Here is a 12,985-nt window from a genome sequence, read left to right as displayed (position 1 = left end):
TAGCAATGAGTTCATGCACGATCAGATCGAAAATCATGCAAATGTATGCCAACTACGGTGCAAACGTGCACGGGGCATTCAATAGATGTAAAGTCACGTAACATTCTAACAGGCACGACCATAAATTCTCTGTTAGATTTTCTGATCCTATGAAGGCAACATACGATGTGATATTCTCGCATGATTCCTATCTGACTCAAACAGGGTTGCCGAACCGTTCGAATGGTCATTCCGTAAAAGATAAGTCTGTAAGTTTCAAGCAAAATGTTCAGATACACGTTGATACGAATCAATTGGTTTTATATAGCAATTGCACTCTTTGTCCTTGAAATCTTCCACTTTATAATAAAATACATGGGAAAAGTATAAAGAATATTACCTAAGGACTTAGAATTAGATTGAATTGGTATAAAACACATTAATTTTCTTTGGCCATTGGAAAGTGCTTAGAAGAGACAGACCGATTTTAATTTTCATTGAACCGATAAATCAGCTAGCTAATGATAAGAATGGGGTAGCATGAGAGTTGCGTGACGTAGCTGGCACGAATGGCACAAAATAATTTCATACGCCGTAGGCACTGATATAGTTATATTGCCAATGGCATACATATTTTCACTGGTTGCATTGGTGTGTATTGTGGTTAAATAATGAGTATAACGAGATGACAGGGTGGTATCAGTGCTTTGACAAGATGATTTATTGCAATTTTCACCATTTTGTTGGCTGGAAGCAAACTAAAAAACATCGAACGAAATTATACTTTTTCGCGGATACGTAATACCGATGCTGGTGTAAAATGATTGTCAAAAGAGTCCACGCGGAGACGCTTCAAAGTTTAAAGACCTTGACATTTTTTCGATCTAATTTTGATCTGTCGCAGTAATATGTCGCCTCTGGCAAAACGTGCGGGAGGGGGGGCGTAGAAGTCGGAAAAAGGGGTGGCTAGCTAAAAGCGAAACGTCTGGTATTCAGGGTAATTTCAGTGCAACTCTTTTTTCTAGCAACTATAAATATATTAATATAATTCGAACAAATGCGTGGAATTCATTTGAACATGCTATCACCGGTGCGCATCCATGAAGCCAGGAGGACACATGAAGGTGTGGAAAGTTTGCGAGGGAGGTTAGGCAACAACTGCGCTGAGAACACTGACAATCCAGAGAGTTGCATTGAGTATGACGATGAAACCGACCGACCAGATGAAAGTGCCAGTGTAACACGTTGGGATATAATATTTCTGAGTTTCTCTATCGTTACCCATATTTTCGATATCGGAGCTGACATCAACTTAGCGGCTCGATATCTGATCTATAACAAGATAACGTATTTTGCTTGGACTGTCGTGTTCATAATTTTTCCGACATTTGTAAATACGTTCATCAGCTTCAGAATAAATTACCAGGACCGCCAGGTGGATATAGCTGCATATACGGTCTACCATTCGTCTCCAAAAATCTGTTATTTATTCTTATGTTTATTTATAGCTCGGCCTAATCCCTGTCAACGAGGATGGAAAGCAAGGTGGTATGATAACGGCAACAACTAGGGCTGCAAGGAGAAAGACATGGTGCATTTTGGTGCTTTTGTTTCAATTTGCTCCAGTTCTCCGCTACTGGGATAGTCTTAGATATGCGATGAAAGCACGAAGGTGCAAAAAAGCTGGGGACCTAGTCGGACAACGGCGATATTATCTGAAAATGATTAAGGAAGATCAGAATGTTGCACTGCTCAGAGTTTTCGAATGTTTCCTCGAGGCTGCACCTCAGCAAATCCTTCAACTTACCATTCTGCTTAAAGACGATGATTTATCTGAATTGACTTTTCAATGTACGTATAGATACATATCGTGCAGAGATGTAGCATCGATGTATCATTTATTCAAGATGTACTTTTTTCATCATACTTACATTTTTTCATACTACACTTGGGATTATATTTGATTCTTATTTTTTTTTCAAATCTGCAGTGTTGCAGATAGGCAGCGTATGCAGCTCCCTTGTGAGCATGGGTTGGTCTATGGCGAGTTATCATCGAACAATCCGTTTGGCTCAACATGACAAACCAAACATTGACCTTGTTGGAACAATTCTTCAATTCTTGTGGCATTTCTGTGTTACTGGTAAAAATGATTTCATAAATTAATGACGGTTGAGAGAGAATGTGGGTGGATGAAATGAACTCTGAAAGTCTTTTTCAATACAAATATTAAAAATCAGTGAAAGAATATTATTGGACAGTTCTTTGTTCTCCATTTCTGTTTTCGTTAGTTTGATATACTTTCAAAATATGTGTCCATTGAGTTTATGATGTAAATTTTGTGTCATTCTTGTGATTTATTTTGCAATATAGAGGGTGAGAAATGTAGAACAAAATTCATAGAGATGACGAAAGATCTGCTGTAAATAGTCGTGTGCATTTGTTCGGGTAAACAATAACTGAGGGACATAGGAAAAACATTAATTATTAATATTTTGTTATACATTTTACGCAAATATGTAATTAAAAATACTAGTTTTGAAGCATGAAGTCGTAAAAATCGCAATTCTAACATTTCTTCAATTCTATTTGCAGTGTCACGCATCTTGTCGATCAGCGTTGTTGCAAGCATGCAGCCCTTATACACAGGGCTAGCCTGTGCTTGTCATTGGGCAATCATGACTACCTGGTTGGCTGCAGAGCCTGGCGGAGCAGCAGAATTTTGCCGTGACGTAAATAACTCGCCACTCTCCCCATTGACAGTACTCGAGAGAATAAGATCTGCACTTTTTGCTGCTGTGCTTGGCACCGTTTATGTATTCACATACCTGAATCCAACCGATGGTCATACTTTTGTCAGACACTTATTTTACTATGCATTATGCTCCGTAGAGAACGGGGCTGCCGCAGCTTTATGGGCTACGGAAGCCAATCAGAAGCTCCGAGATCGTTGGTATTTCGAATTTTTGATAGTTCTTTGTACTGTACCATTTTGTATAGGTATCGCAGCCATGATTCTTTACTACGTGTATTTTCACCCCACAACTAAACGCAAAAATTCCCCCCCTGAACAAGTCACTGCAGTCAGTTGACACATTATTCGTAGTAGCGTTCATTTCTCATCGATCTTATTTTTTGTACCATGCAATTTATTTGAAATAACATGTATACTCCACGCTTCGAAAATCTCTATTTCTCTCTATCTAAACACATGACTATGTACATCTGTCAAACATAGAATGTTTTTTTTTTTTTTGTTTGCTCATCAGATTATCATAAAATTTGCAAGTCTGTGATATGCCCATTTATCACGTTCTACATTTGCTGGAGCTGCAGCATTCTAAATTTCCTAGTAATTACCTATTTATATAGTAAATATTTCAAACATAGAATTTCTTTTTTGTTTTTTTGTCAGGTTATAAAATTTGCACGTCTGTGATATGCCCATCTATCACGTTTCGCATTTGCTAGAGCTACGGCATTCTAAATTTCCTAGCAAGTACTTATTCCTTTCATAACGATTGATATTCAGGACGTTCAGCACGGATCATTTTGACTCATGAAAAAAAATTTCTTTCGAACAAACCAAAACCCCGCGAACAAATACTAGTTGATGAAAAAGGTTGCAGAATGGCTTCCTGAGGTAGTGAAATGTAGTTTTAAATTAAATGTAGTTTTATATATGTATACTTTAAAAACTAGTAATTTACTCACTATACTGATGTACTATATTATTGAAGAATTTATTAACGGAAAGAGATGGGGATTTTTTGTGTGATACGTTCTGAATGTCTAACAAGGAAAACAGATCATCGCCGCTATTGGCCGCTACAGCAGCAGTAGTATTATTAAAGAATCTCTTGTTACCTTATTGTATTATTTAATACGTTTGCTGCAGCGTATTTTAGATTGTATATTATTTACTATTAGACAGGGCATGTATCGCCAGTAATACATGTCCCAGCAAACGCATGGATTATAATGCGATTTAGTTTTAGTACCATCGCAACTCATCCATCAAATCATTTCGAAATTTGGTTGCAGAAAGATATGGTGAAACAAGTATACCTAGTTGCCATCAATCTTCTTCTTGAACTCCAATGAAGTTTAATCTCACAATCGAACAATATGTCCAAATGATTGATATTACATAACTTGATTGGATGATAATTGGATTGAAGAAGGATTTAGTTTTCAAAAGGTCGTGAACACCTAGAAAATTAACTTCAAAAATTGAAGCGCTCTCACTTTACAGTAAATCGAATTTACGGTATTTGAATCTACAACGTGACATATGTTCTGATATAAATATATAGGGTGGCTCTAATTAGATTCTTTCTGCTATTACACATACATTATTTAAGAATTATTTTTTAAGAATTTTATCTTTGAAGCCCATAAAAACATGCAAACCTAAGACTTCTTCTAGTAAGCTCTAGTTATAAAATTATATCCTTTTGCAAAAAGTGGCACAAAGATGGGATGGTGGAATATTGATAGATTAAGTAGAAGGCTGACTTACGTGCTCGTTCAGTACACATGTATATATTTATATTATACAAATATTCTTGTGTGAGGTGATTACAATAATGGTATAAATAGTTGGAATATCAAGTTCCTGCTAACTCTTAATAATATTGTGAAGTATGCCTTATTCGTACAATCATTGATATGGGTAAAAATCATACCCAGCTGCATTTCAGTGTTTGAATAATTTTTTTTTGTTGATCTGATTTATTTTTCTTGAGTGATATTTTACTAATGATTTACATAGAATCTAGTCCAGCTTATATTAAAAAATGCCATAGTAGGTCATTTTGAACAATATCGTAATGTGAATGAATACTTTAAAGGTTGAAACAGTTATAATTTGTATCTCCATCGCATTTCAAAGCTCAAGTATTTGTCAATTTTGACGAAACTTTACTTTCTACCCAGTTTTAAAGAATCTAGTGAATTGTAAATATATCGTTAATGTAAGTGCATGTCGTTTTGATACATACTCAAAGTCATTACGCAAATAACAACAAATGTATTTATAATAAACTTTATTTATATCAAATATCGTCGACATACACTCAACAATTTTAAATTCACCAACATTTTTTTACATTGAAATAAATTATAAACAATAGATAATGGACAATTAATGTATATAAATTATTTAAAATTGTGCCAACAGTTTGACAAGAGCAGTAGAGAATGTGAGATGACGAGAAGAACGGTATTAAATTTTTAGCAGCGTGCTCAGTTAAATTAACTTTTAGTATCTAATTAGAGCAGTGTTGCTCATATAAATTATGTATTACAAAATTGCATGCAAGGCGCAAAAAGAATGCAAAAATTATTTATTCTGTCAATCGACAGGATTTTGCACAACTATAAGTATAAATTCTTTATCCGGGGCGACCATCACCTCATGCTTCTTGCTTCGGATTCGCAAGAAAGTGAGATCATTAGTGGGATCCAGATCTCGTACCACTGAACGAGCTTTGTCGGATAGCTGACTAATCAGCCCTGCATATTGAATTGTTGTCGTGTTGTCTAACGTCGATTTTATTGGAATTCCTACAATCATTATCTCGTTTAATATAATTTTAGTTGATTTTAGAAGTAACCGAATTTGTTTTGTTCTTTCAGTAATAAATTAAAATACACAAGACAGTGAAATGGTTAACCTTCAGAGTTGACTACAATCGTTCCAACCACTCCCTTGTGGGATTGAATACGCTTCATGGTTTCCTCGACTTCTTGTGCCTGTAGAGAAAGAAGTTATTATAGATGCATCATTTATTTACTCATTGAATTATATTGACGTACCATCTTTACAGATTAAATTTCAAACCGCAATTTTTCTGTTAAACGTCAGTGTTAACTCTTCCGTCTTTACGGTATATTTCCAAGGCAACGGGCAGTCTTACCAGTCGATATTTTCAGAATGGCTTAGGTTACGATGACGTCATAGTAGTAAGATAGCCAGTGTTCGTAAACGCATCGGATACATTTACTACGGGCAAGCTCCACGCGGCTAATGATTGTTTTCTATACTTCACGATGATTTTATGGCCGAGGAGACTGATATAATAGCTTTCTGTAATACCGGTTTGTCTATGTACCGATGCAAAAACGCGTTGCCGATAACGTTATCTTACAGAGATTTCAGGGTTTACGCCTTGACTGCCATGACGTCGCGTGCAACGGTAATTCAGTAAAATTTGACTGTTTAGTGCGCAGCTCGCCTGATTTTCTGACGAGTAAAAACTTACTTTCGAGAGGAACTGATGAATTTATTGAAAAAGGAACAGATATAAAACATTTCGATCATTTTTTACTCGATTATGTAATCGATAACATTGTACAAGCCTTGACACAATACATAAAACACTCCAATTGCACCTGTTTGAATACTGAGTAGATGGATTTTGGACAGGAAATTTTAATAAAATGCTGTGGTCTTTTATCTGATTACAGAATTAAACTACAGCAATATTGATCGAGGTTAGTGATCATCTCAATTGATCTCTGGCAATAAATGTTGGAAAACAAAATGCAGAAGCTGAACAGGTCACAATGTTGTGGTAGAATAAAAAACAGGTATGAATTTAAAATCATTCCCGATTATACTATCACACCACTTTTACTTTCAATTTAAAAAATTTATCTCTGAGTTGAAATTTATTGCTATTCAGTCCTTGATTATATTTTATAAAAACAATCGTCAATTTCCAATGGTCCGTGTATGAATTTGGAAGGTGAAATAGTAATCAGATATTGTTTTCTCTTACCTGATTACAGGGACAGCCTACATTGTATCACTATTGATCGCATTTAGCGATGCTCCAAATGAAGTAACCCGATTAATTGATCTCTGAGAAGAAAGTGAAAACTAGACCAACCATTATAGCGAATGAAACTAGAAGGTATGTACTTTAATTAAGAAATAATCGATTTTATCGTAAATGATGTCAGTTAGTAAGTTTGCACGTATTTAGGTAAGGGTATTTCTCTGGGATTCGTCTAATTACGCAGCGTATCTATCAGTAGAAATAATGTAGTGAAAGACTGTTGCCGCGAATGATATGGTGGGCTCGACATAGGTTTCGTCAGTTTAGGCACTTCCGTCGTTATTGCTAATCATCCGTTTATCTATGTCAGCTAATCAATTTTTTCCCCTTTTTTGCAAATTATATATTTTATCCCATCTAATTGTAAGCTAATTATAATTTTTTTGTCTGTTTCAGCTACTCAATTTTATTCACTGAACTGCTTTGAACAGAACTTTGTAGTCAAGAATCTATTCGAATAATCATCTGTATATGATTTGTTAATCGATGAATGAAAAATTTCTTCCGATACTTATTCCGTTGGACGTAATATGCCGGTGGCTGTTAGAATACATTTTTTTCAAATGATTGTTACAGAAATATCTAAATACCTATATTTTCTGGAACGATCGATTTTGAGGTTCCCTTGGAACCCATTCTCGCCCTTTGCCATACTATTCACCTTACTGTCTTTAACTTCGTTAAAATACAAGCCTAGTGTTAAATTTTTTAAAATTATTAATAACTCTCAATGAAGATTAAGACGCAGTACGGTCAGCACAGTGCTTTATAATCAATATGCCGATCGCATACCGAAAGTCTACGACAAATAACGCGATGAGCAGTTCTACGCAAGCACTTCTGTGCGAGGATATTACTTCTGATCACAGCTAGAGTCGAGTAGAAATAGCCAGTAGAATGCTAAAGAGCGTTGGCTTGGTTAAACATATGATTATGTTGTAGTTCAAGTCGACCGCTCCAGCTAAGAATATAAGTGCTGTTCTAGGTATTAAGAGTTTGATGCATGTGTCAGAAAGCACTGCGAATTGTGTTTTTATTATCCAGAGTGGTCGAAGTGATCGCTGATTCATTGGGAGAAAATTAAATAATTTGGATCGCGGTCGAAGAATGTTGAAATGTTGAGTTAGCGGATAAATTCTGCAGTATTACGTATTCGTGAATGTTAGCGCCGCCAAACTTGTGATCGCGAACCATTTGGTTGTGTCGGTTGCGTGAGACGCTTCTGGATGAATTTCGAAGAAACGTCGTTACACCAGATAGCGTATCATTGCGAGAGTTATTTGTCGAGATATTTTTTCACTTCGTGAGTATTGGTGATATATATATACCGGCTTATTGCAACTCGGAGTCACTTCGAGCGTCGCAACCATCAGAAAAGTTTGTACAGTACAGTGTAATACAGTGTAATATGAGATTGATCCGTGATCGATTATTCTACCATACTCCAACATGTCAGATAAGCAAATTGGCATGGACCTACAAAAAGCGATTAAAACGGACGTACTACGAGCCGTTACAACAGATGTGCAACAGCAGTTAGAAACGAACGTGCAACAACAATTCAAAATAGACGAGCAAAAGGACTTGGATAACTCTGTAAAATTCAATATGACTGGAATGACAATGAACACAGACGGCAATAACAACGAGAGTGAAAGTACCGTGAATTTAACAGTAGTTGATCCACAAAATGCATGCGATGAGAGCAATCCTCTCGCACCCAGAAAGAAACCAGATAATGCAAGGTCAAATGATAACGCCGTCGACGAAACACCCAGCGTTTCAAATTTTACACTGGCGTGTAATGCATGTTCCATTGTGAGCTATTTCATCTTCTTAACCGGCAATATTCGGCTTGTGATCGAGTATTGGACATCCGATAAGAAGGAACACCTAATTTTTATGATCGTGCTGCTCATACTGACATCGGCAATAATCGCCGGGGTCAGTGCAAAAATGCAGTATTATGAGGTGGTAAGTCACGATTTCTACCGTTGCGACGAAAGCTGATGCAAGAAGAGTGCAAGTTTCTGATGCAATATTTATGTTTCGCAATACATTCTAAATGATCCACTCTTCTCATCGCAGTATGCTTATATAATTTGAAGTACTCGATCCAGTTCCGAGAATTTGCACGGTATGACATACAGTTGTTTCATAATGCAAAAGAAATCTCGTATTGTGCGTTGCAGCGAAGCTCGTTGGATCATTATGAAAATACTTAAGTTGATTCAATTGCTTTTCGTATCTATATTCACATTCTGAATGTTATGATGCAATATTCTATTATCAAGGGGAAACCCGGCAACGTATCAAAGAGAACGTTCAGATGATTCTAACGATTCTGTATTTTGGTTTTGTATATACTTTACCTGTCTATATTTTAAATTTCTCTGAAACAGATTTTCGCGTTTTTCAATATTCGTCGTTGCTACCCGTCTATTTTCTGATCCTTTCACATCTTTCACCGTGCCCCATGTATTTGCAAAAATACATGTTTTCAATCCTTATCCGTATAAAATTTTTGGATTTACTTTTGTATAGGTATTACAGGTGAATATAATTAATTTTCTAGATTAGTCACAGTAGTACAGACTGATAATTCGACGATTAATTTCACACACGAGTAATTAAATTTTCTATTCGCACTCCGAATTGAGAGTCAATGGCTTTTATGAAATTTACTGATTTTTTATGTCCTTTGTATTTTTGTTTTTTCGTGATTTTAAATGTTGAGTCAAAATACCATTGTTACCCAAATCATTTATTTCTTTGTAATACACGTACATATATTCGAATACGATGAAAATAATTGTAATATTTACTATAGTCACTAGGGTTGTCCTTGAAAAGGTCATTTTTGAATATCGAACGGGTTACACCCCAAATCGGTTCCAAATAAATGCACAATAATTTGTGTTAAACCTGAGCGTTGTAACTCAACTGGAAGGGGTGAGCATGAATCCATTTTCAGTTTTGAATTTGGACGGAAACTGCTAATTATCACTGACGATGAAAAAATTATAGCTTCGTGCGTTGATGCTACTAAAACAATTCAAAACTTGACAGAAGCACTATTCGAATATTGGCTAAGAAAAAAGTGACGAATAATATTTAATTACAAATCAACCAAGTAACTTATTATTGCCGATTCGCATTCGCCCCGCCTCCACCACGCCAACCCTTCTTTGTAGATAGAGAAAAACACTATCAGGGTGAAAAAATCGAAATTCAGTATATTCGAGTAAGTATTTGTTGCTAGTGCAGGCCTTGTGCGTCTTACAATTTCGAAAATGTGGGTGTGAATAGGATGATTTCAAACCAATTTCGAGTTGACTTCGTGTGGTTTAGGCGGATTTCGGTGTCATATCAAGGTGATTTCGACGAGGTTTCCAAAGCGATTCCAACTGTTGTGAATTGATTTCAGCTGACTTCAATCTACTGTTCTTAGTTGCTTTCAATTGATTTCGGGTGTTTTCAACTGATTTCGGGTGATTTCAACTGATTTCAGTTGATTTGAACCAATTTCAACTCACTGAAGCTGATATCAGCTCAATTCAGGTGTTTGCTGACCTATAGTATATCAATAAACTGTCATTTCTTTATCACATCGAGCGTCTTTTAACTGATTTCAAACTGGGGTGTACAGTCAATTTCAAGTGTAAGTATCCCGACGTCTTTTGCTATTAGACTTGGAAGATTCGTATTATATTTTTAAATTTTATACAGAACGTTACGTTTTACACTACAAACTTCTTTCGAGGAGAGTGACAAGTGGCAATAACATGTATCGAACAAAAAACGGGCGCATTCTTATGTTTTTCGTCTACTTTTGTTCAGTTTTTTTCGTATCATAAATAATTTGTACGATCAAATTCGAAAACTACTAATGGAAGGCACCCATTACTTGAATTTGGCGCTCTGTATCTTTCTGGTAAATGAAATAATGAGACATCTTCTCTATGACAACAGGCCGATTCGCTATCGCGACGCGCTTGTTGCAGCCACTCGAAAAATACTGTACACTTATTACACAAAACAGTGACCGTTATTCCGAGTCAGCCGAGGACGTTTTGTATTTTTCTATGCTGCACTTCGAACATAATAGAATAAATTTTTAGCTAAAAATATTGAAAGTTAAAAAAGTAATAATTTTTTTAAAACCTCTTCTTTCACGAGTGACAGCATTGAAAAATTTTGTCAAGTATGCCGTTTATTGGATTTCTATCGGAATTTTAATTTCATAACTGAATTTAGTAGTGATAATGAATTTGAATACCATCTAAAGACCTTAAGGCTTATCCATGATTTCTTTGTTACTATATCGTTAATAGTTCAGAAGGTACAACAGTTTGATGGTGGTTCTGGGTGAGAACTGAACCAGTGCCGCAACGGTGATCGAAAACATGCATGTGTTAAGGAAGGATCAATTGTCAAAGGACTATTCCGAAACTTAGAATATTTAAAAATTATGAAACTTGTTTGTGAAAGAATTGCCGTATTACAGTGAAATTCAAAACCCTGTAAATTCTTTATACTTGCGAATTCGATACATACTGTACCAATTCCACGTATAGTGCCCATCAATTTCAATGATTGACTGAGAGTAATCAATTTTTGTAAATGTTTGCATTCTCCTTTATACCTGCAAGTAATTTTTTAAATTTATTGACACTATTTCAAAAGTGCGTGTAGATAAAGAAAATAATTTCCATTTACCAGGAAACATCAACAACGGAGGTGGAAAATCTAAGAAAGAAAAGAAGCCGGTTGGATAAACTAGCCAATCTTAAGGTACCATTCTGGCTGGCTGTTCTTTTCCAACTTGATGTGCTCTTGCGCTGCGTACGCCGCCTGTGTCATGGATTAGCCGTCCGAATGTACGGGGCGAAGGGAAATTTGGAGAAGCAATATGGTTGGTACGATGCGATGCTCAAGGACAATGCGGATCTAGCGCTGCTTGACCTGATCAGAAGTTTCGTGGCCTCAGCACCGCAGCTCATTCTACAGCTGACGCTTTTTTTCGACCAGGGGTTGGATTCAGGTACGGTTTACGTTCGAAAGCTCCGTGGCATTCTTAATTAATGCACATTTTACTGACTGTAGTTACGAAATTTACCGTTCACTCTTCTCGTCTTACAATTTAAATTACGAAGATTGAGGTGATCTTAATTTTTCCGATCGACCCAAATCCTACTGATTGATATTTGAATTTACAGTACCTTTGTGGAAGATATTTACCTGGAGTATTACCGTGATCTGCCTCGGCTTGGCAATGGAAACATATCATTGCGCGGTTCGCTTGCCCCAACCGGACAAGCGTCGGATAACTAAACCCGGAGAGGTTTTCATGTCCCTGTGGTATTGTTGTACAATTGGTAAGAGTACAATTGAGCCTCTTTAAGACGAAACTGGGATTTGAACCGTATTTTTTACAATAAATTGATCATGAATTTTCAAGGTGCTCGGATCCTTCTAATCGCCATCACAGCAAGCAAATGGCCATCATACACGTTGCTCGGTTGCACGGTCAATTGGTTGGGATGGACAACGTGGATATACGTACAGAAGAATGGAGTGCTGAACTTTTGTCGCGATCGGACAAAATCTGAACCAACCGAACCGACGCGTCTAGAATTATTAGGGACATTCCTTTTTTCAGCCGTCATAGCTGTAGTCTACATGTTCACTGCAGTCATTTTGAAAGATGGGTCCACTTTCCTTAGGTACTGCTTTTACTATGGGCTAATGACACTGCAAAATGGAGCAATGCTCATACTTTTCATATATTTCAGCAGTACACCTGTTGAAAACTATTTGATTTTAGATGCGTCTTGTATTCTCGCCATGACATTGTTTTTCATTGGCATTGCTGCCATGATGATGTATTATCTATTTTTCCAACCAACAGTGAAAATCACATACGTAACATGCTCTCCAGTATAAATTGCTACTGTTAGTCTCGTGTTCAATGCAACTTTTCCAGTTGTATTATTACCCGTGTTTTTTATGTATAAGTTTTTTTTTAACCACTGTCAATGCTCTTAAAATGTTAGAAAATTGAATGATAATACGTTTAATACTGATAATACTTTTATACATGTGTATTTTACACCAAAAATAAATGAATATATTATATGTATAAATTTTGTATCGAAACT

The 12,985-nt window shown here is 36.2% G+C and overlaps 3 protein-coding genes across 4 annotated transcripts; 2 read left to right on the top strand and 1 right to left on the bottom strand.

Annotated features, from left to right (window-relative positions):
• Positions 1 to 529: 529 nt before the first annotated feature.
• On the top strand, positions 530 to 4,766 carry LOC124215599 (XK-related protein 6). The gene is made up of 4 exons (XM_046619182.2): positions 530 to 1,414; positions 1,488 to 1,830; positions 1,970 to 2,122; positions 2,575 to 4,766. The coding sequence occupies exons 1-4, from the start codon at positions 1,037 to 1,039 to the stop codon at positions 3,069 to 3,071; spliced, it is 1,371 nt and encodes a 456-aa protein (XP_046475138.1). The 5' UTR covers positions 530 to 1,036; the 3' UTR covers positions 3,072 to 4,766.
• A 244-nt stretch (positions 4,767 to 5,010) lies between these two features.
• robl (dynein light chain roadblock) lies at positions 5,011 to 5,957 on the bottom strand. The gene is made up of 3 exons (XM_046619193.2): positions 5,800 to 5,957; positions 5,658 to 5,736; positions 5,011 to 5,547 (listed from the first exon to the last, which is right to left on the bottom strand). Exons 1-3 carry the CDS (start codon positions 5,800 to 5,802, stop codon positions 5,336 to 5,338), a joined length of 294 nt encoding a protein of 97 aa, XP_046475149.1. The 5' UTR covers positions 5,803 to 5,957; the 3' UTR covers positions 5,011 to 5,335.
• A 2,072-nt stretch (positions 5,958 to 8,029) lies between these two features.
• Positions 8,030 to 12,970, top strand: LOC124215597 (XK-related protein 4-like). 2 transcript variants are annotated; one of them, XM_046619180.2, is made up of 4 exons: positions 8,030 to 8,642; positions 11,547 to 11,868; positions 12,044 to 12,202; positions 12,286 to 12,970. In XM_046619180.2, exons 1-4 carry the CDS (start codon positions 8,274 to 8,276, stop codon positions 12,768 to 12,770), a joined length of 1,335 nt encoding a protein of 444 aa, XP_046475136.1. In that variant the 5' UTR covers positions 8,030 to 8,273; the 3' UTR covers positions 12,771 to 12,970. The 2 variants fall into 2 exon arrangements, with proteins under 2 accessions (XP_046475136.1, XP_046475135.1); XM_046619179.2 differs by having other exon boundaries at positions 8,033 to 8,798.
• The last annotated feature ends 15 nt before the right edge of the window (positions 12,971 to 12,985 follow it).

The sequence above is a fragment of the Neodiprion pinetum genome, chromosome 3, assembly GCF_021155775.2.
Source record: "Neodiprion pinetum isolate iyNeoPine1 chromosome 3, iyNeoPine1.2, whole genome shotgun sequence".
In the NCBI taxonomy this organism is placed as follows: domain Eukaryota; kingdom Metazoa; phylum Arthropoda; class Insecta; order Hymenoptera; family Diprionidae; genus Neodiprion; species Neodiprion pinetum.
Note: the sequence above shows the minus strand (reverse complement) of the source record. Positions and strands in the feature narration are given on the sequence as shown.